The sequence below is a fragment of the Amphimedon queenslandica genome, unplaced genomic scaffold (assembly GCF_000090795.2).
Source record: "Amphimedon queenslandica unplaced genomic scaffold, v1.1 AMPQUscaffold_13411, whole genome shotgun sequence".
NCBI classification, from domain to species: domain Eukaryota; kingdom Metazoa; phylum Porifera; class Demospongiae; order Haplosclerida; family Niphatidae; genus Amphimedon; species Amphimedon queenslandica.
The window spans coordinates 128,472-150,680 of NW_003546353.1; the positions used below are offsets into that span (position 1 = coordinate 128,472).

General features: G+C 36.1%; 6 protein-coding genes across 7 annotated transcripts in view; 4 read left to right on the top strand and 2 right to left on the bottom strand.

Moving 5' to 3' along the window:
* Window positions 1-5,239, top strand: part of LOC100640162 (uncharacterized) — a 9,180-nt gene extending 3,941 nt beyond the window's left edge. The window contains exons 9-23 of the mRNA XM_019996377.1: window positions 4-119; window positions 165-319; window positions 369-527; window positions 627-704; window positions 756-911; window positions 962-1,159; window positions 1,206-1,340; window positions 1,405-1,532; window positions 1,586-1,664; window positions 1,706-1,900; window positions 1,952-1,996; window positions 2,066-2,176; window positions 2,247-2,339; window positions 2,457-2,507; window positions 4,926-5,239. Coding sequence (XP_019851936.1) covers window positions 4-119; window positions 165-319; window positions 369-527; window positions 627-704; window positions 756-911; window positions 962-1,159; window positions 1,206-1,340; window positions 1,405-1,532; window positions 1,586-1,664; window positions 1,706-1,900; window positions 1,952-1,996; window positions 2,066-2,176; window positions 2,247-2,339; window positions 2,457-2,507; window positions 4,926-5,033 — 1,807 coding nt within the window. The 3' untranslated portion in view covers window positions 5,034-5,239. The remainder of the gene's footprint in view (window positions 1-3; window positions 120-164; window positions 320-368; window positions 528-626; window positions 705-755; window positions 912-961; window positions 1,160-1,205; window positions 1,341-1,404; window positions 1,533-1,585; window positions 1,665-1,705; window positions 1,901-1,951; window positions 1,997-2,065; window positions 2,177-2,246; window positions 2,340-2,456; window positions 2,508-4,925) is intronic.
* LOC100640287 (zinc finger CCHC-type and RNA-binding motif-containing protein 1-like) lies at window positions 5,145-6,524 on the bottom strand. The gene is made up of 6 exons (XM_003386557.3): window positions 6,426-6,524; window positions 6,293-6,379; window positions 6,218-6,246; window positions 5,901-6,120; window positions 5,587-5,690; window positions 5,145-5,540 (listed from the first exon to the last, which is right to left on the bottom strand). Exons 2-6 carry the CDS (start codon window positions 6,374-6,376, stop codon window positions 5,288-5,290), a joined length of 690 nt encoding a protein of 229 aa, XP_003386605.1. The 5' UTR covers window positions 6,377-6,379; window positions 6,426-6,524; the 3' UTR covers window positions 5,145-5,287.
* Window positions 6,525-6,576: 52 nt separating this feature from the next.
* On the top strand, window positions 6,577-13,108 carry LOC105312753 (calcium-dependent secretion activator-like). The gene is made up of 26 exons (XM_019996405.1): window positions 6,577-6,797; window positions 7,002-7,730; window positions 7,787-7,858; window positions 8,224-8,372; window positions 8,489-8,558; window positions 8,627-8,695; window positions 8,742-8,803; window positions 8,881-8,989; window positions 9,080-9,213; window positions 9,259-9,428; window positions 9,606-9,761; window positions 9,853-10,028; window positions 10,171-10,358; window positions 10,420-10,588; window positions 10,663-10,822; window positions 10,980-11,074; window positions 11,181-11,337; window positions 11,407-11,548; window positions 11,745-11,900; window positions 11,952-12,063; window positions 12,124-12,177; window positions 12,224-12,301; window positions 12,371-12,454; window positions 12,500-12,604; window positions 12,663-12,767; window positions 12,817-13,108. The coding sequence occupies exons 1-26, from the start codon at window positions 6,606-6,608 to the stop codon at window positions 12,943-12,945; spliced, it is 3,822 nt and encodes a 1,273-aa protein (XP_019851964.1). The 5' UTR covers window positions 6,577-6,605; the 3' UTR covers window positions 12,946-13,108.
* A 48-nt stretch (window positions 13,109-13,156) lies between these two features.
* Window positions 13,157-14,531, top strand: LOC100640414 (mRNA cap guanine-N7 methyltransferase-like). 2 transcript variants are annotated; one of them, XM_019996406.1, is made up of 4 exons: window positions 13,157-13,686; window positions 13,759-14,063; window positions 14,125-14,183; window positions 14,232-14,531. In XM_019996406.1, exons 1-4 carry the CDS (start codon window positions 13,175-13,177, stop codon window positions 14,457-14,459), a joined length of 1,104 nt encoding a protein of 367 aa, XP_019851965.1. In that variant the 5' UTR covers window positions 13,157-13,174; the 3' UTR covers window positions 14,460-14,531. The 2 variants fall into 2 exon arrangements, with proteins under 2 accessions (XP_019851965.1, XP_003386606.1); XM_003386558.3 differs by having other exon boundaries at window positions 13,157-14,063.
* A 213-nt stretch (window positions 14,532-14,744) lies between these two features.
* LOC100640541 (phosducin-like protein) lies at window positions 14,745-17,703 on the bottom strand. Its single transcript, XM_019996407.1, has 8 exons — window positions 17,549-17,703; window positions 17,305-17,430; window positions 16,582-16,742; window positions 16,177-16,279; window positions 16,059-16,121; window positions 15,446-15,496; window positions 15,269-15,393; window positions 14,745-15,139 (listed from the first exon to the last, which is right to left on the bottom strand). The coding sequence occupies exons 1-8, from the start codon at window positions 17,675-17,677 to the stop codon at window positions 15,028-15,030; spliced, it is 870 nt and encodes a 289-aa protein (XP_019851966.1). The 5' UTR covers window positions 17,678-17,703; the 3' UTR covers window positions 14,745-15,027.
* Window positions 17,704-17,786: 83 nt separating this feature from the next.
* Window positions 17,787-22,104, top strand: LOC105312754 (uncharacterized). Its single transcript, XM_011405640.2, has 6 exons — window positions 17,787-18,097; window positions 19,264-20,523; window positions 20,874-21,035; window positions 21,563-21,644; window positions 21,715-21,747; window positions 21,892-22,104. The coding sequence occupies exons 1-6, from the start codon at window positions 17,832-17,834 to the stop codon at window positions 22,087-22,089; spliced, it is 2,001 nt and encodes a 666-aa protein (XP_011403942.1). The 5' UTR covers window positions 17,787-17,831; the 3' UTR covers window positions 22,090-22,104.
* The last annotated feature ends 105 nt before the right edge of the window (window positions 22,105-22,209 follow it).

Below are 22,209 nucleotides of genomic sequence, written 5' to 3' on the forward strand. Positions count from 1 at the left end.
TAGTCCTGATCCTCCACCTGGTTCTGGCCGCTCTATGCCAGGGAGGTTCTTGCTAACGATACTCACTCAATTTGCTGAAAGAAACATTTTCTTATACCTCTTTCGCCAAAATTTTAACAGTAAACAATAAAATATAAAGATATTTAATTCATTTTAATTTGTAGATGACTCCGTACTGACAGGTGTCTACACGAGCCTCAGTGTATCTCAGCCGCTAGGGGGCGGGGCAGTGGGTGGAGCTGGAGGTAGAGAGGAGGAAGAGGAGGTGGATTCCTCAGGATTATTGTCAGTTGCTTCTCCTGTCACATATCTCCTTGAGGTGAGTCTCATCCAACTATGTCTTACCTCATATGGTCTTATTGCCGTAGGATGTCACCGTTGCTACTCACTTCACTCAGGAGATCACCATACAGTCTTTGGTTAATTTAGCAAAATATTTGGAACTGATTCCGGAAAGTTTCTCCTCTCTATTTTGGAACTTGACAAACCTTGACTGCTTCCTCAAACAGTTGAAAGAACACCCCATTGTACGTTACTATAAATAGACACTGTACAGTGTGTATTATTGTGCTATAAATATACTCTTTGTTACTATAAATAAACACTTTTATATATCTTTATTTCAGGTTTTACATGGATCCTTCAATGCCGTGTTACGTGTTATCATAAAGCTATTGAAGTTCTGTGATTCGAACAATTTCACTGTCCGTATTCACACAGCACCTTTTATAATAATGACAGTTTCTTTTCTCTAGTATAATGCTGCCAGTTCCATCACTCTGGGGGCCATTTTGACAGAATTTCCTGATATCATAATGGAGGGACTTCACAATGTCTATATACCAGCTGGGGGCATAGTCTCGCTTGTTGGGGCGTGGCACAAAGCATTCTTCCATTATCCTTCAGCTAAGGCACAGTCTTTCTATTTATATTTATTTATTTATTTATTTATTTATTTTAGAGGAGAGAAGTTGCTAAAAAGTTCTTGCTTTTAAAGTCCCTTATCGAAGAGTTCAGTGAAGGTCTTTCTCACAATTCCTCGGTACTTCCTGATAATCTCATCAACTTGTGTCAGTCATTCGTGATACTCTTAAATGAATACGTCTATTTTGGGTACATTGAGACTCTATGGGAGAAGAGAGTCTACACACAGCAGCTGGTATGTATAGTGTGATCATGTGATGTTCATGTGATCCTCCTGATAGCTTGATCAAGAGATACAGGACATTCAATTGAGCAGTTTAGTTAACAGCTGTGAAGGAATTGAAGTGGCTTTTAACAACGCTTTGAGATATGCTGTCAATTACCTAGCATCTGAGCTATCGCAAGCACCTCAAGAAGTAGGAATTTATTATTATTATTATTATTATTATTATTATTATTGTTGTTGTTGTTGTTGTTTAGATTTCCTGTCAAGTCAAGTTGAGTGTCTCCCAGCTTGTGGTGCTCAGAGTGAACCGTTCCAACTACCCCATTGATATTATAAGGAGAATTGTTGAAGGACAGTACAGTCTCTCTTGGGTTGAGAAGAGGTTAATGGGGCCATGTTATATTCAGTGATGATGCTCCTCTTTTTCTGTTATAGTCAAAAGATTCGGAACATTAGATCAGCTGATCATCATTCAGTGGATATGCACCCTGGAGATAATATCAACCCTCTAATGGTTCGATTTTATTATTTTAATGTTATTTTATTTTCCTGTAGCTGCTAGGCTGGTTATTCTTGGGTAGCCTTTGCCACAATTCAGTTCATTCAGCTGTCATTAGAGGAGGGATTCATAAGATGGAGAGAGTCCTGTCGACCGAGTGTGAGATACTCCTCCGATTAGCTTCTCCCATTAATAAAGTCGTATCCAACATCCTCCATCTTGTCATCAGGGCTCTCCAGGGACTCACTGATGTAAGGACCAGGGACTTTAGTCAATTAGTTATTTATTTATTTATTTTATAGAGAAATCAGTATTATGGTTTCAACTGCATACTGTGCTTCTGTACTGTAAGTTAGTGTCATGTGATCATCATGTGACTATCATGTGATCATCATGTGACTATCATGTATCTACAGATATGGACCGTCTATATGGAGTTACACATTAATGACGCTGTTCCAGAGATAGTCAATTCCTGGAGGATGATTGTTGATATTATACTGGACCTACCCACTAAACAAGGAATGGTAATCCTGTATAGATGTAGATCCTCCTTTTAATCATGTGCGTCTACCTTACCCTCTCTCTCTCCTTCAGTTAATGTGTAAACCAGATATTGTTGGAGTTTTCTGTAATCAAACACTAATCCCACTCAAAAAGGCCACCAGTGGCATATCATCATTCTCACTTGTAAGATTGTAGTCAAAAAGACTCATCATCATCATCATCATCATCATTATTATTATTATTATTATTATTATTATTATTATTATTATTATTATTATTATTATTTTGTTCTATTTTTAGTTGCTACCAACTTGGAAGAGGGTTATCAACATGCTGCCAAACCCTGAGGAGGTAGTCCTCTAATGAATTGTTTGTTTATGACTGCTATAGTCTTTTCCAAAAAATGGCTCCAAAATCACCCCAAATTTTTATTACATTTTCTAATGCATAATGATGTACTTATGCAGTGTAGAAAGTTTGAGCTGATTCCGACTTCAATTTTTTAAGTTACGGCCATTTTAAGAAAACGTTAAAATTCTGAAAATACCCAAGGCTATAGTCCATGGTTTTTTCCAAAAAATGGCTCCAAAATCACCCCAAATTTTTATTACATTTTCTGATACATATGAATGTACTTATGCTGTGTAGAAAGTTTGAGCTGATTCCGACTTTAATTTTTCGAGTTATGGCCATTTTTTAAAAATGCCAAAAATCTGAAAAATACCCAAGGCTATAGCCCATGGTTTTTTCCAAAAAATGGCTCCGAAATCATCCCAAATTTTTATTACATTTTCTAATACATATTGATGTCCTTATGCTGTGTAGAAAGTTTGAGCTGATTCCGACTTCAATTTTTAAAGTTACGGCCATTTTAAGAAAACATCAAAATTCTGAAAAATATCCAAGGCTATAGCCCATGGTTTTTTCCAAAAAATGGCTCCGAAATCATCCCAAATTTTTATTACATTTTCTAATACATATTGATGTACTTATGCAATGTAGAAAGTTTGAGCTGATTCCGACTTCAATTTTTTAAGTTACGGCCATTTTAAGAAAACGTTAAAATTCTGAAAAATACCCAAGGCTATAGCCCATGGTTTTTTCCAAAAAATGGCTCCGAAATCACTCCAAATTTTTATTACATTTTCTGATACATATTAATGTACTTATGCTGTGTAGAAAGTTTGAGCTGATTCCGACTTTAATTTTTCGAGTTATGGCCATTTTTTTTAAATGCCAAAAATTTGAAAAATACCCAAGGCTATAGCCCATGGTTTTTTCCAAAAAATGGCTCCGAAATCATCCCAAATTTTTATTACATTTTTAAATACATATTGATGTACTTATGCTGTGTAGAAAGTTTGAGCTGATTCCGACTTCAATTTTTTAAGTTACGGCCATTTTAAGAAAACGTTAAAATTCTGAAAATACCCAAGCTAGGCTATAGCCCATGGTTTTTTCCAAAAAATGGCTCCAAAATCACCCCAAATTTTTATTACATTTTCTGATACATATTAATGTCCTTATGCTGTGTAGAAAGTTTGAGCTGATTCCGACTTCAATTTTTTAAGTTACGGCCATTTTAAGAAAATGTCAAAATTCTGAAAAATACCCAAGCTAGGCTATAGCCCATGGTTTTTTCCAAAAAATGGCTCCGAAATCATCCCAAATTTTTATTACATTTTCTGATACATATTAATGTACTTATGCTGTGTAGAAAGTTTGAGCTGATTCCGACTTTAATTTTTCGAGTTATGGCCATTTTTTTTAAATGCCAAAAATTTGAAAAATACCCAAGGCTATAGCCCATGGTTTTTTTCAAAAAATGGCTCCGAAATCATCCCAAATTTTTATTACATTTTTAAATACATATTGATGTACTTATGCTGTGTAGAAAGTTTGAGCTGATTCCGACTTCAATTTTTTAAGTTACGGCCATTTTAAGAAAATGTCAAAATTCTGAAAAATACCCAAGCTAGGCTATAGCCCATGGTTTTTTCCAAAAAATGGCTCCGAAATCATCCCAAATTTTTATTACATTTTCTGATACATATTAATGTACTTATGCTGTGTAGAAAGTTTGAGCTGATTCCGACTTTAATTTTTCGAGTTATGGCCATTTTTTTTAAATGCCAAAAATTTGAAAAATACCCAAGGCTATAGCCCATGGTTTTTTTCAAAAAATGGCTCCGAAATCATCCCAAATTTTTATTACATTTTTAAATACATATTGATGTACTTATGCTGTGTAGAAAGTTTGAGCTGATTCCGACTTCAATTTTTTAAGTTACGGCCATTTTAAGAAAATGTCAAAATTCTGAAAAATACCCAAGCTAGGCTATAGCCCATGGTTTTTTCCAAAAAATGGCTCCGAAATCACTCCAAATTTTTATTACATTTTCTGATACATATTAATGTACTTATGCTGTGTAGAAAGTTTGAGCTGATTCCGACTTTAATTTTTTGAGTTATGGCCATTTTTTTTAAATGCCAAAAATTTGAAAAATACCCAAGGCTATAGCCCATGGTTTTTTCCAAAAAATGGCTCCGAAATCACCCCAAATTTTTATTACATTTTCTGATGCATATTGATGTCCTTATGCTGTGTAGAAAATGAGCTGATTCCAACTTCAATTTTTCAAGTTACGGCCATTTTAAGAAAATGCCAAAAATCTGAAAAATACCCAAGGCTATAGCTCATGGTTTTTTTTCCAAAAAATGGCTCCGAAATCATCCCAAATTGATGTCCTTATATTTTTGTGTTCACAGGCCGAGTTAGCAGATTATGCTTGTGTTAATGAGATTGGTATGGACCTCTGGTTCAGAGAAATGCTCAAGAAATTTCACGAGTTGGAATCACAGTATCTATCAACATGATACGACATGAATCATGGAATCAGTGATCAATTTTAATCAAGAAATCAAGTTTAATTTTTACATCATTAATTATTTGCTTTTAAGATTTACTGTATTTATTCATCAGCAGTGTTGAGTAGTGTAGTCTCTCTATGGAACAATATTTGATGTGTTGTGGTGTCATGTGGTTATATTTTTATTATGTAAAACATTAAATAATTTGCAAATGAAGAGAAGATACAAAGAATGAGAGAGAGAGGGGGGGGGTGAAAGGATTAGTCGCTAGCATCTTCATCAGAGAAATAAGAATCTTTCTTAAGGGTTTTTCGCTGGCGGCCATATTGATGTATCAGGTCACTCGTCATCACTGGCTGCTGTTCTATTGTTAATGGGTCACTTAAAAGTGGGCGTGGTTTATCATCAGTCTGTGGGCGTGGTTCAATCTCTCGTTCTTCTTGAGAGATTCTTATAGCTTCACCCAGAGATATATCATCATCATCATATTCATCAACAACCTCTTCTGTAGCACTAATAATAATAAATAAATGAATAATAATAATCTGATATATTTTACCTCTTGTCACGTTCAGATTGTTTTCTTTTTCTCTTTTTAGTTTGAGGTTGTTCCCGATCACCTAACGCATTCTTAGGACACTGGTAACTTAAATGGCCTCCTTCCTAAAGTGAAACATCAACCGCTGACCACTCTACAATACTCTATGGATAATGTTAAAATTGACTGTTTAAAGAGCAAAATTTTGACCATACATTGCAGGGCCTCTACAAAACAGGTTCAATTTGAGACTAAAATTTTGGTAAACAGACCTCATTTCACCAAAATTTAACTTGATCAAAATGACAGTACATGATATAATGGCAATAACTCACTCGACACTCATAGCAGAATGATTTATCTTTATAAATTTTCCTTTTTATAAATTCAGGTGCTCGTCCATTGTCTTTAGCAATGCTACACTTTAAAGTTCTTCCAAACATTTCCCTGTCATTCATTATCTGTACTGCCCTTGCGGCGGCCATCTTGTCAATGAACAGAATAAAAGCCACACCTCTACTCTCTCTCTTCTCCTTATCTTTGACTACGGTAACCCTTTAAAAGGGTTTGAAAAATTTAAAAATAAAATAAAATAAGAACATTTTTAGATTTGTTATTCGTACTTTCATACTTTAATTTTATTAATACTCACTTTCCAATTTTTCCAAATTTTTCAAATATCTATCAACAAAATTTTATAAAACATAAATAATGATCGCCTTTTCACTTTGTGTAGGTCATTATTGGTGAGACAATACGGAAGATTACTGACATACACGGTGCTTTTACTAGGACACAGTCCCCCACTCATTGTCTAAGGAGAGGAACTATAACTGACAATCTGTTAGTGAGTCACTCACCAATTTTCCATATCCTTCCTAACAGTAGCCATGTTTTCATTAATAACTAGCAATAGCTAGATATCTCTAGTTATTAATAGTTATTATTACTAGTTATTAAAGGGTTAAAATTCTTTCCGCCGAGAGTTCCGTACCAAGTTCCTCGCAGTTCTCTTTGTCTGGTTCTCTTTCTATTCAGTGATGATCGTTGATGATGATAGCAGTGATTCTGAGCTAGAGGGGCGTCTCTCAGTCTCTCCCGCTGTCACTAGAGGCGGGGGCCTAAAGGGTTCCAGCAGTCCAACTCATTTCGTCAAGTTTAAGCCACTGGAGCTGAGCGAGCCTGAGTCTGAAGAAGAAGAAGATGGAGAGCATCTTAACTTACCTGCTGAGGTTAGAGAATTTTATTGATTTATTTATAATTTCTTTTATGAAGTTGTTTACAGTAATTATTATTAATGTAATTATGATAAATTACTGTCATCTTAATTGATGACAGTTACCCATTCCTAGTGTGTATTGTTTGTTTATAATAGTCTACAATTTGTTGTTGTTGTTTATTCTGTTGTTGTTGTTTATCCTGTTGTTTATTAATAGGCTAAAGGTAAGAACAGACGTGCTAGTGAGGCAATAGCTCAGTGGCGGTCGCAGCGTTGGGAATCAGTGGATTCATTTTCATCAGATGATGACCAGGCATATGAGAGCACACCACTACTGAACAAACAGCTCTACCTACTGGTTGCCAGGTGTATAGCGTATCCATTTAACTCTAAGTTCCAGATAGAGACCGCTCCCCCTAAGCCACGCCTTAGTAACGAGAGTTACTTAAAGATATGCGATGTCCTTCAGTCAGCCATCAACACTGATAAAACCCTCCAGCAACATTTGATTCTTAACGGGAACGAGATGAAGACCATTGTCAATGCTGACTTCTTGCAAACAGTCGAGTGGTACTTTACAAACATTCTCTCACGGGATGACGTCCGCATAGCCTGTACCTCCGGAGGGTTTTCTATCAAGGAACTTGAGAATATATTCCGTGTGGCTATTTGCCGCAAGTTTAGAGATAAATTTGAGACAGCAACAGGAGGAGGAGGAGGAGAGAGGAGTATCACCAAGAAGATAGAGGGGGATCCCAAGTTTCAAATATGGGTCTGTACGTTTGTGAAACTGATTGAGCATGGGTCCCAGAGCGTCATGTCAGAGAGGGAGCTGAGACAGATCAACAAGCAAATGAGTTGGGAGAAACAAGAGCTCTACTTGTTATTTCAGAATATACTGGGGATTTCAAAGAGTGATCATCAAGCTTTATTTAGAACCTGCCATGTGAGAAATTCTCTCTCTCTCTCTCTCATTGATTCTTTTCTTTTCTTTTCCAATAGTTAAATAATTTGGAAGAGCAAGAGGACGTGGTTAGGCGAGAGATTCATAAAAGAAAAGAATTGCTCAAAAAAGTAAACAAACAATCTAATTATTATTGATATAGGAATTGTCTGATGTTGACATTTGATTATTACATAAACAGATTTTAATAATGCGGACAATTCTGAACAATCCCATTATGAGACTTTGACTCAATTTTGGAGCAACTTTTAAAATTCGTAAAAAATCCAATTTTGATCAGAATCAACTCAAACTTTCTACACAGCATAAGTACATGTATATGCATCAGAAAATGTAATTAAAAATGGAGAATTTTCTTCTTTTAATTTTGGCAAAATTTGGTCAAAGTCCCTGTACTACAGTTCCTGTACTTTGGTCAAATTTCATCAAAAATGAAAAGGAGAGACATCTTACTACATTTCCTGGTACCTCGCAGGGTGTATGCAGCTTTTATTGGAAGAACCAGTCGGAACAAGTGTTGGGTGCTTACTTTGATGAAATGGACAGAAGGTTACGAGAACTCACTGAGAACCTTGAGTCTCGCTCAATGACATCATCAGAATATGGAATGAGGGAGAAAAAGAAGTGAGAATATGTTCATTGATTATTTATTATTATTATTATTATTATTATTATTATTATTATTATTATTATTATTATTATTATTATGTTTGTTTGTTTGTTTGTTTTTTTGTTAATAGGAAAGTTACTGCTGATTCTACTGCTCAAACTTACACAAATAAAGACTTTGTATTCCATCACAAAGTGAAGGTACACTGTTGTCGTTTGTACTTGTTATAATAATAATAATCATTATCATTTTGTTATTTTCAATTTAGGTAACAGTTCGAGATGCCAGTCAGATAATTGGAGTTGCAGAAGGGAAAAATATTTTTATTGTTTTTGAAGTAAATAAATAAACAAATTAATTAATGGAATATCTTTCCCCAACAGTTGGAAGGGAACAATCCGTTGGCTACTAAATCAGTTCCACTCAACACAAAACACATTGCGCTGTAAGAGACCACACGTACATGGGCTATATAGCTATTTAATTATTATTAATTATTATTAAATAATTATTATTAATTAGGTTTGATGAAGGTGGAGAGTTCTGGACTAATACTCCCCTACCTCAGATCAGTTTTATCTTAAAATTAGAAACCCAGGGATTGCTCAGTAGCGAAAAGTCTTTAGCAAAGGTAAGAACCATGTACATTATTATTTTTATTGTTGTTGTTGTTGTTGTTGTTGTTGTTGTTGTTGTTGTTGTTGTTGTTGTTGTTATTCAGAAACTCCACACTGTGATGCCTACTGCAGTGGAGACTACTGATGATGTTGAGCTTCAAAGGAATGACGGTACAGTCCTCACTCACCTCAGGGTATCAACGTTTCTAGAGCGGCCTGGGAACATGAGGAAGTGTGGGTCAGTACTAATACACATGAAGCTCCTCCCTTTATACACTAACAGGTACCTCTATTGTGCTGGGGACTTTGCCTTTAAGCAATGGCGGTCACGGTTCCTTGCTCTTCTTCAAATGTCCCAGTTTAGTTTTGCTTTTTGTCACTACCAACCAAAGGACACTCACCCCAGGGAGTTCATCGTCCTTGAAGGATACACTGTACAGTATCTGGCGGAAGGTACTGACACAGTTACATGTAATCTCTTAAGTAATTAAATGTCTTTAAATTGCACACAGCACCTCTATTAGAGGGCCCTCCTATACTTTAGGATTATATTTATGTAGCCCCAGTCTTATAATATATACAGTCTCTTTTATTACATGTACATGTACTGATAGTTTCCATTCTTTTCAGAGCCAAACGGAGAAGATTTAGCCAAGTATCATTTCACTCTTTCGTCTGAGAAAGGAGTCATCAAGTTTGGGTGCATGACCTCGAGTGAGAGAGACCAGTGGGTCCAATGGTTGACGAGGGCTACTGGTCAAACGGACAAACCAAAAGACAAACCTGGTAAGGAATATGGCCAGCTGTTATACTGAGTTATACTGAGTTATACTGAGATGTACGTAGGTTTTATAATGTCCCTTCTCTTCCTTATTAGGTAATCCAGCTGCTGGTAGTATTCCCAAGTCTCCATTAGCAGGAGGGGATATCAAGGCTATGGGTATTGCTGATGTTGTCAATATGGACGTTGCAGAGTTGGACCATCCAAAAATGTTTACAAAATTATTTAAATCAATTCTTAACTATCGTCTCAAGGAAATTGATTTCAGTCGAGTAAGTACATATACATGTGTCTATTAATTAATAGTTCAAAATGGCGGGTTTTTCAACAAATCGCACCTTTAAAACATCATATTTGCCGAAATTCCCTCCCCCCCAGCAGTATAGTCAATATTATTATTTCTATATTATGCAGGGTTTCTTCTCTCCTGGTCAGATGTACGTTATTGATGAGTACTGTGCTAGGTACTGCATTAGACTCAGCCACAGACACTTGACCTGCCTTTGGGAGTGGCTGCAATGTGAACTCAAAGGTCAAAGAATATGGCCAGTCATGATGCTCCACTCGTTTGGTTTCTGTCAGATGCACGTCATGGGACAAAAGTAAACAATAAACAACAACAACAACAACAATAATAATAACAAACAATTGAATAAACAATAGGCCACAGGAACACAGCGAGGTGGTTACCCCAGAGGAGAGGAAGCAGTGGTCACAACTGAGTGGACAGATTGAGCTACTCCTGGCAGAAAAACTTGAGAACTTCAGAGAACACTTTCCATTTTCTTGTCCTAAAGATGATCTTAAAATATCAATGAAACTTTTTACTCTTGTAAGAGGACAGGGGCTCATTATTATTATTATTATTATTAGTATTATTATTATTATTATTATTATTATTAATAGGTTGCTGAAATCAATCATTCCCAGGAGTCTAAGCACAATATGCCGTTATACAGTGAGGACACGCCCCTCAAACTACTCATTGCTATTTTGGAGAGAGCAGCTCTCAATAATTATAAAAAGATATTCGCTAAACTTTGGCAATATGAAGAACTGGAACTAGGTACATAAAACACTCCCGTATACATCATATTATCATTATTATTATTATTATTATTCTTATTATTATTATTATTATTATTATTATTATTATTATTATTATTATTATTATTATTATTATTATTATTATCATTATTATTATTATTATTATTATTTTACAGATGAGTACAGTGATCATTTGAATGTTGATCAGCTCTATACATTGGCTCAGATGTGTGTGGATTTCATGTACGAACTTCATGAGTTTTATGCTGACGTAAGTACATGATACCAGTATGTTATCATTATTATTATTATTATTTATTATTATTATTATTATTATTATTATTTATTATTATTATTATTATTATTATTATTATTAGGATTTCACACTGTATCCTTTGGCACTAGTAGCTCACATTGATGCCTTTTGGTCATTCTTTGTTGTTGATCTTCAAGAGTGTCTGAAGGAGGCTGATGTCTCTCTTGTCTCGCTATTAAAAATGTTTTATTCTTTGAATGAATATTTCTGTTCACAGCGTAAGGACTAGTGCATTCATTAAAATACTGATATTATTTATTTATTTTATTTTATTTTATTTTATATAGCTTCATTAAAGTTAAGTAAGTTTCATCAGACACTACTCCAGCAGTTTGAGCCATTGGTTGATTCATATCTCACTGGACTGAATGAGAATATCAGGAATGATCTTGAGCAGTTCCTACAGCACGAAACATGGCTACCAGTCAAGTGAGACCCTGTAGTGTAGCCTAAACTAAACCTGGTTATATTTAGATTTGTTGCAAATTTTTAAAGTTGTTAAAAAATTGAGCCAAAGCCCTTGTACTACTTGTATATGTGCAGGGACTTTAGCCAAATTTTACCAAAAATGAAAGAGATAATTCTCCATTTTATAATTATATTTTATTTCAATATCTTTCTCTAGTGAATGCTGCTATAGCATGCAAGGCTGTCTTGAAGCACTGGAGTCCATCAAAACGTTTGTTGAGCAGTTGAACTGGCCACAGGATCCATTTGCTACTTCACTAGTGACCAAAGTCCAGACTATTTGTGCTGATAAATTTGAAATTGTTGTTAAATTGTGAGAAAAAGAAAGGGCCGGAGCTAGGGTATGTTTAATTTATTCTTTTAGTACACTAGAACAGTGTGACCTTCAGCTGAAAGGACTTCTCATGAAGAATGGCTCCATTTTACCAAAACCAGTCATCACAATGGTCAATACTATTATGTTCCTTGGAGCACAGGTATATGATATTTATTTATTTATTTATTTATTATGTTTGTTTGTTTGTTTGTTGTTATAGGCTGCTTCTTTTTGTGGTTTTTCTCAGAGTTCTAGTGGACAAGTTCCTCAAGAAGTTAGTTTGTATCAATTTAGTTATGAACCTGACCCTCTCTCCTTAGCAACTAAGTATAGCTGTTAACATGACTACTTCATTAGAGAATTCTGTTGATAAAATGCTTAGCTCAGTAATTCAAAAGGTACGTACTGTGTCATGTGATCATGTTGTGATGTCACATGATGTCATTTGATGTCACATTATCCTCTAGTTGTGTGAGCCTTTCAATGAGCTACTGGAACTGATGTCGAAACAGGATCCAACAGCTAGTCTGTTCTCTTCATTGAGGAAGATTGTAATCACATGATAATCACATGACTGATCATTGATACGTTACTAGGTACCTGGTCAGATACCAACTGAAGGATACTGCTCTTATGTTAAAACTAACTTGCAACACTTGTCATCTACACTCGTTTTAGCTGCTTTTAACAATTTTGTACTAGTAAGGAGAGAGAGAGAGAGAGAGAGAGAGAGGGATAAACTGTTATTATGTTTATTAGAACTGGTATGAGTCACAGATGAGGTTATTAAACCAGTGGGTGAGGTATAGGCCAATATTCTCACTCAATCCTGCTCAACAGGACGCCATTGAAGCACTACTGAAGGTTTGATAGTGACTGCTAGCAAGTAGCTACTATAGTTCCTTCTCTTTAGGATATCAGGGACCTATTCCTGGAGGTTGATTTAGACGAAGAGCAGCTGGAGACTGAGAACTATGGACAGATTGAAGACCGACTGAGGAAAGAAAGATCACAAGCAGCTCTGATGGGGCAAGAAGACTAACAGCCACAGAATATTGCTATTGCTTCTTCTCCTGCAGTAGAAGGAGCTTCCCTACCATTATACATGTACATTATAATTCATGACATTATTTTTAGCACAGCATTCATCAATCATCAGCAACCATACTGTCTTAATTTTATTCATCAGTTCAGCTCATCTTTTACTAATATTCATAGTTTAGCAGTAAAGAGCAAATCAGCAATTCCACTAGTATAGCCACACCTTTGTAATGGCTGAGTCTATGGGTGATCCAGTTAAAGAAAGTGATGGCGGAGGAGGAGAAGCAACTAATGAAGGAGAAGGCGAATGTAAAGAGAAAGGAGAGCAAGCAACTTGTAAATTGAAGTTGGATAGAAGAAGCCAAGAGGAAAGAAAAAAAGAGGGTAACAGTAAGAGTAGAAGGCGGGAGAAAAGACTAAGGGAAAGAATGAATGCTGAACGTCCTAAGGATGTGGTAAATGAAGAAAGAGAGGCTAAACCAGGTGGAGCAGAAGGGCCTCAAGGCTTTATACCATCAAAGGAAGAAGACCTACAGGAACCAAAATATCCAGAGAAGAAAGAATGGCCGAGGGGAAGAGACAAACACTTAGACAGAAGATATGATGACCATGGAGGGTATTATGATGGAGATCATAGTAGACACAGAAAAGATGAAGATGAAAGAGATCACTATGGAAGACACGGGGATCATCATGAAGGATATAGACATGATGAAAGATTAAGGTACGATGAAAGACCAAGATACGATGGAAGACAAAGATATGATGGAAGACAAAGATACGATGGAAGGCAAAGATATGATGAAAGATCAAGATATGATGGAGGTGATAGACATAGGGAATATGGACAATATGAAAGACACAGACAAGGTAAATATGGTGAAGGTCACAGAAGAGGAGGAGGAGGGAAAGGTCCTCGTAGACATGAGCCAAAACTGAGGCCAAAACCTACACTACCACCTGGAGTGACATCATTTAGACTAGAAGAGCTTGACCTGTTTGATTCTCCTGCCAGTTCAAGTTTAGCTCACTGTGTCAGTGAAGACATGCACATGGGAAAAGGAATCGCTGTAGCTTTTAAAAAAAAGTTTAAAAGAGTGGATCAACTTTTGGAACAAGGTGTGTTATTATTATTATCATTTATTATTATTATTATTTATTATTATTATTATTTTCACAGGTGTTAAAACTGGAGGTGTGGCTGTGTTAGAAGATAACAAACGCTACATATATTACCTGGTAAAATAATTATTTGAATTATTATTTATTATTAATATTATTTTTCAGGTAACAAAAAAGAAGTATTTCCACAGACCGACTAACGATACATTAAAAAGTTCTTTATCAGTGATGAGGGAACACATAGTAGCTAATGGTGTGAAGGAACTGCATATGCCGCTAATTGGGTGTGGCTTAGACGAACTAGACTGGTATACAGATGTTGCATATATGATTGATGAAATATTCAAAGATATTAAAGACTTAAAAATTACTGTTTGCTACTTAGGAGAATAAGCCATTTTTATTAATTTTTGTACAATTTTTAGAAATTTTGTTAGCATCGTATGTTCCTGGTTTTTACCTTAAGCCTACTATTTTTAGCGTCTACTAAATTTAGCTATATTAGCGAGAGAGCTTTAAACTGCTAAATTAAATAGACGCCAAAATAATTATTATTCATTATAATGGTTATTATTTATAGTTAATTTGGTTAAAAACGCTAAAATTAGTAACGCTAAACATGACTTTTGCTGATTTCGCTAAATTTAGTAGACGCAAATAATAGTAGGCTTAAGGTAATTCAAATACAAAATAGGTGAGAATTTCACCTAAAATAGATCAGAAAATATCAAAAATAGTAGAACTGATTTATGCTATAAAAACCACATAAAAGTAATAACAATAATCCTTAATTACAATAAAACATTTAGAATAACGACACATAAAGTGTACTTTAAAAAGACAAGTACATGTACGTACATAATAATAATAATAATAATAACAATAACAATATTAATAAGATAGTATTATAATCATTATTTATAATACAGAGAGTGTTTTTCAGTTGTTATATTGAAGAGGCTTATAACTCATCATCATCAGTATCTGAGGGTTTATCTGAGACAGAAGGGCGCGGGGAAAGATTGTAAGCTCCCAGTATCCTAGCCTCATCATTACTGGGGAGGCAATTGTTACTAAAAATAGAACAAAAGAGAACAGTACTAGCTGTTATAAAAATAGAATCATTTATAGACAAAGCGTAATTGTAAGACAATGTTACTAAAAATAAAATAATTATTTAAAAATAGAAGACAGGTGCTCACTCGTGAAGGAAGTCCTCAATGTCATTCATTTTAAAAGATTCCCCAAGAGTGTCTGTGACTCTTAAAAGATTACCAATCATGTTACCACTTTTGTAGACCAATATGGCAGGAAGACCTTTCTCTTGCTAAAGGAGAAGAGAAGACATATTGATCATACATGATGACACTGTGACTTACAAATTCTTTGCTTAATTCCAATTGGTGAGATTGGATTCGACAAAACTTTACCTAAAAGATTGTAAAGCAACCAAAATGACAACACTACTGAGAAAACTTATGTAGAATACTAAGCATCAAAAGTTATTCAAATTACATGTAATTGTGTTTATACTCTCATGTCTGTCACCTGACTCACACTACAGTCACTACTGCATCACATTTAATCACTAAATGAACAGTATCGCATTACAAAAGTTGTACAAACGTACACTAAAATAGGAAATGTAATTAATTACTAGATAAACAGGACACAAACACAATAGATGTGGCACATCCTTAATACTAAATAAAGGACAAACAGGATGGAACTTATAGACAAAGGCATAGTAATAATCCTGAGTCTTTACTGCTACATCTATAGAGAGAGTTCAAGTCACTTTTGGTCTCTCATACTCAGCCCTGGTGTCCTTAAGACTCTCATTATTAGTTAGAATAGTCCCTCAGACTTTATTTCTACTTATAACACAGTGAGTGTACTCTCTCCTCATTCATACACAAAGGCAGTGGCTATTAGATTATCTTAACACAAACAAATTGACTGATAGTGTACCATGTACACACAAACACTAACTGTGGGATACTTCTTGGCAAGATCAGCAAGACATCTGTTCAACTTGACACATGTGATAAAGAACTAGACAGTAATTTATTACTAATAATAATAATAATAATAATGTTAACACCCTCACTTCATCATAAATATGAATGATAACAAAGACATCAGGAGGAGCTGAATCTATAGCAACTGCATATTTATCACCACGTAGTTCAGTAAGATTACCAAACATTCTCCTAAAAGAGAGAGAGAGAGAGAGGGAGAGAGAGAGAGAGAGAGGAATTAGAACAAAAAAGACATACACAAATAGGAAGGGAAGTACAGTAGGAAGACCAGGAAATGTTTATGATTACATTATATTGAAAGGGACTGTGTACATTATGATGTATAAGATATGTCAACTATGCACAGCAGTGTGGCCATGACACATGTGCAGTATAAATGACAAATAAAATAATTAGCTAAATCACTAATATTGAGCCATGGTCCATTAATCAACTACTATTACTAAATCAATAATCTAATTCATTATTGATACCTTTTCTTTCCGTGAGTTTTAGCCTGCTCCTTCATTTGCTGAATCCTCTGTGCCCTGTATTGTTGCATAAACGGATCCCCTCCATCAATTTCCAGCTGCTCTAGAGTATCCAATAGATCCTTGGAAGAGGACTTACCCCCGTCTGTCTCATCCTCTTCACTCTGAGGGTGGAGTCAAGGGGCGGGGCCAGGAGAGGAAAAGAGAGGAGACAGAAAGAGAGAGGAATAGAGAGATAAAGTAAAGGAAAAAGGATATAATGTGTAAATATAGACTCTATTAGATAAGAATAATTATCATAAGACAACACAAACACAAATAAATACATGATGTGTACATTAAACACACAATACATGTACATGTACATGTATTGTGGCCCCTATCTACATGTACCTGTACTGTACTGTACCATATTATAATGTAACAAGAAACATGTCATGTACATGTACATGTACATGTACATGTATGAACATAAGAAACTGCAGAACTGTAAAACTGTCAGCTAGGGGCTTTGAGTTATTATTTTGTCAATTCCCAAAAGTAGAACAAAAAGAGGATCTTGTATTATAAAGTGGAGCTCAAATAACCAGCTGCTTCAAGGTCAGCTGGTGAGTTTATTATAATAATCCAATACGTAAAATGATGACAGAAATATTATAAGTAGTATAATGTAGACTATCTTATTATTATTTATAAAAGGAAAGAGAAACTGATACTACTGCTCACCTTTGGTTTGACGGTGAAAGCCATTTTATTGATCAATTCAACCTTCTTCTTCTCCTCCTGGGCTCTGGCCAGCCTCTCCTCGTACTTGAACCTCCGGTAATCATTGAGGACACCTTTAGGCCCAGTCTGATAGAAATACAACAATATTATATAACAGATCACTTAAAATACTTCTTTAATTATACTGCTGATTCATAAGCACTCATAATAATTAAAAATAGTATAAATTATTATTATCACAGACTTGTGGCATTCCGTCCATCATTGGTTGTGGTACATAGCCAGGTACTTTCTCCTCTCCTTCATCCTCAGAGCTCGAGGCATAGTTGCTCTTCTTGTTTCCTCGTATCTTCTCTTCTAAAGGTGATGCCATTAGTGACAGCACAGCTGCTGCTGGTGCTAATAGTTAATAACCATAAATTAACTTTAATTGACCACACCTACCACTAACCACCCACTCATTTGAACGCAATTATAAAAACAGAGAGACACGCCCTAGAGCTAGTTGATCTGCGAGAGAAGGAGAGATGTCATCAAGTTCCTCGCCTGGGGAAGGCTATGAGAAGGCCCTAGGTCTCCTACAGCAGCTCCAGAATACAATAGAGACCCAGCAGAAGGATATATCTCGGCTGCAGTCCAGAGTAAAGAGTCTTAGAGGACAGAATGATGAGCTGAGGAGAGAGAGGGACGAGCTACGTGAGAGTCTTGCGGACAAGATGAACAAGATTGCAGAGCTGAGCAGGAAAACCTCTTCAATGAAAGGACGGGCTAGTCTCCCTTCCTTACAAAATAGGTGAGCCAAACACATACTTGATAAAATGGGAAAAATAAACCAACTATTATTTGCTGGAGGTGACTTTATCTAAACAATCTTAGCTGCATTACAGATTTATACATATACAGTATGGAGCATAAAGTTACTCAACCTTGCAAGCTCATAAAAGCTCAAAGCAATCCTGCAATACTATACTGTGATATATGTACTATGTGCCACTGAATACATAAGTTGATCAGTTTGAGCTGCTTTCAGTTTTAATCATAAAATCCCTTTAACTCCCAAGACAGCAACTGATCCTAACCGTATAAAGGTATCCGCTGTGGCCTATTGTTGTTTTCAGTCTTGCATGGATTAGTTATTGGCAGTGCCAGTGAGTGGAGCCTGATTGCCACACCTAGGGAACTAGTGGGCCCACAATGCACTGCTGTCACTGCACAGCAACACAACAAAGACTAATTCATACCCAATATGTATGTTTAATACACAAAATTATGCGACTATTTTAAGACATAATCATGTTTACCAATTCCATATGAGAATACTGGCCTTGTAGCAATGCTCCTCTTTGGTACAATGTTTTGCCTTCCTTGCTGCTCCCAGTGGAGTAACCTCAGCATAATTGAGATTCTTATTAACATCGATTGAAATAATATGCAATTATATAAAATATGTAGCATAGCAAGGTACATGTATGCGTTTACTTTGCAATCGATCAGGTTGTTCTTGTGCTAATTAGATTAGAGAGTAAAGTTTGCAAGGAGAAGCCTCCACTCTTCCACACACGCACAAACTAATTAATTGGAACAAAAATTCTCGTCTGCTTGTCTCGCACGTCATATGTCTTTGCACATTGAAACTTAGATGAATGCTTGTTTATAAAGAGAAAAAAGAAAAAATTCATCTTTTTGTTTTGTTTAGTTGGTGGGTGTAAACAAGAGTATAAAGTATAAGATTATGTTCCTGTGTGGGCTGGTCTCATGAATATTATTGATGAGTCAAACAAGCTGACCATGCCTTAGGAAAAGTGTTTATAGGAGAAGGACAAGCCAGAGCCTGTTTTAGTCTAAACTGTACCACTGCCTGGGTAGGGAAGAGGACTACCTATAGTTTTGACACTATAGCTTATACGGGTCGTTAATTCTACACTTGCATCTTTATAATCACCTCTTTTCTTCCTACAGCAGCAACAGTCCTCCTGTTCCAAGAGAGCCTGACTTCAGATTCAGTGGAGATTACGCTGAGCCAATACCTCTGGTGACAGTAGAGGGTTGTCAAGTGGAGGAGGAAGGAGCTTTGGAGCAAGGAAAAGTTACACTGAGGAGAAGTCGTTCACGCGGTGACAGTGAAATCAGGAAAGGAGTCTATCTGCCAAGCACTCCTCCTATCGTCCCAAGGCAATCACGCCGTGAGTCAAAGAAAGAGAGAGAAGAAACCAACACAGAACAAGAAGAGCAAGAAGAGGATCAGGATAGTTCAGAGGAAGAGGAGGAAGAAGAAGTATCTATTACTCCAGTGCCACAGCATCTCTTGGACAGTGAGAGGTTCAATAATTCCTCAGACATGAGTACAGACCTCTCCAGCAATGAGGGATCCATCACTAGTATGGACGACTGCAGGAGTCCTGCTTCAAGTGTCACTGCATCTCCTACTCACGACTCCATTAACTTCGTGTTCATGCAGACACCAACGGACTCAAGAGGCTTTCCTCAGTTTGGGAGTGAGGAAGAGGATCACCCAATCACTGCCTCCATGCCGCCAATGAGGAGTCGCCTAGCAACTGTTGCTCACGTTGCCCAGAGAAGAAAAAAGACCACAGACGATAAAGTAACCAAATCTACATCACTTCACAGACAGAACTCCTTCCCGAGACGAGGAAGGAAGTTGAGTGAAAATGAAGATAGTTTTCAGCTTTCACCGGACATGGAGTTAAAAATACAACAGCTGATACAAGAAGGCCTCGGTAAGAAATATGGCGGACTTGACAGAGCCAACCGAGCAGCTGGTGTGATCCAGAAAGCTTATCGCAAGCATAAGATTGACCTCCATTTTAAAATGTTGCGTAAAATGCAGCAAGACCAGGCTGGTGGGATCAGAGAGAGGAGAAGAACAATGTCAGTTAGACACAGGGCAACCAGCATCCTTAAGAACAAGCTCAGTGCCACCAAAATGACACAAGTCAGGGAGAACATGTCCGGACTGAGTCCCTCGATATCTCGTAGGGAACTCCGCAAGAAGCCAAGCCCAAGCTCTAGCACTATTGCAGAGAGTTCTTCGAGCAGTTCCTTAAAGGCTGACGAAGGTGAGGATGAAACTCCTCCTAGCATATTCGAAGGATTATCAAGCACTACCTTGAGGGAGTTATTTCCACCTGGCCCTCCCCGCCAACTGAGTAAATCAGCTTTAGAAAGGAAGAAGAACATTGGGACAAACATATTCAACAGGTAAGTGTCAATAAAAACTAATACTTGTCATCACTAATACTCTAGTTTATTCAGTAGTGGTGTGGTCTTTACTCCAATTAGAGTAATATGTTTATTATGAACCTACTATTGTATCCACTTCACTTTGACTTTATAGTCGGTCGATAAGTCATTATGACTGGGACTGTCTCTGTAGTTATGCCTGTTTATTTTTCAGTATGTGTGCAATTAGACTATCACACACACACACACACACATTGTGATGTGTAGAAATAAAGCATTGCCAGACTAAAAATAGGAGACCTACGGTTGCCATAGGCTAAAGATGAGAGACCATGTACATTCATGCCCCTCCTTCTCTTTGACCATAGGAAGCCAGTGAAAGGTATCCAGTATCTGGTGTATCATGGCGTGTTGAAAGACGACCCATCCGATGTGGCCAACTATATGAAGGATCAATATGGCCTCAGTAAAGAAAGGATTGGGGAATTTGTTGGTGAAATACGCTATGACTTTAACATGCTTGTACTAGAGTAAGTTATCATAAATGTTTTAGTCAATTTTTAATTTCATATTCTGATACGTATTAATGTCCCAATGTTATTATTATTGATCCACATACAGTACATGTAGATGTATAACATGTATTATATGTATCAGTTACATGTACATGTGCATGAATTATTACCTGATTACGTGTGCTTAAGTTTACATACAATATCCTTAATGTTATAGAAACTATTACATTATTATTATTATTTATTATCTAAGTATTATTCCTTGAAATATTGATGACGTACATTACATACATGTAATGTATCATTAAATGGGTTACAGGCTCTAAGCCAAAGTTGTGCTCATAAATCCTTGCCAATGTTGACATACACTCGTGTAACTTGAAGGATTCTTGTCTCTTTGACAAAGCAATTTATTTGTTTACAGAAAACACTTTACATGTAAGAAGGATCAAACTGCCATTGTTCAGTTCATGTAATGTATTAGCATCCAGACTATGTTGTACATGTACAAAATGTTTATTAATTTTATTTTAAATGTGCAGGTGCCTGGTCCAGCTGATTGATCTTAGTGGAAAGTCAATTGATGAAGCTTTGAGAAGCTTTCAACTTTTATTCAGAATGCCTGTGAGTTTGTCATAATTTATGATCAGATTTATTGTTATTTTATTCATGTTTTTGGTTTACTGTTATTCAGGGCGAGGCTCAGAAGATAGACAAAGTGATGCAGGTACTAATGATACCCATTAACAAAAGACATAATAATAATAATAATAATGATAATAATAATAATAATAATAATTAATAATTAGTAATAATTAATAATAATTAATAATAATTAGTAATTAATGTGACGTCTCCTTGTGTACTGTAGGTTTTTGCTGGTGAGTATTACCATAGTAACAAAGATGGAGGCATCATCAAGTCAGAAGACGCTGCTTACGTCCTATCATTTGCAATAATGATGCTACACACTGACCTTCACAATCCTTCGGTTAAGAGACACATGTCAAAGAATGACTGGATCAAAATGAACAGAGGTAAGGTGAAAATGGATGGAATTCTCTCCTAACCATTTTATGTGCAACATTCCTGAAACATGGAAAGTACATGTACAAGACATGAGGTTTCATAACTACAATCATGTTAACAATATGTCCCTCCCTCCTCCCCTCTCTCCTCCCTCCCTTCC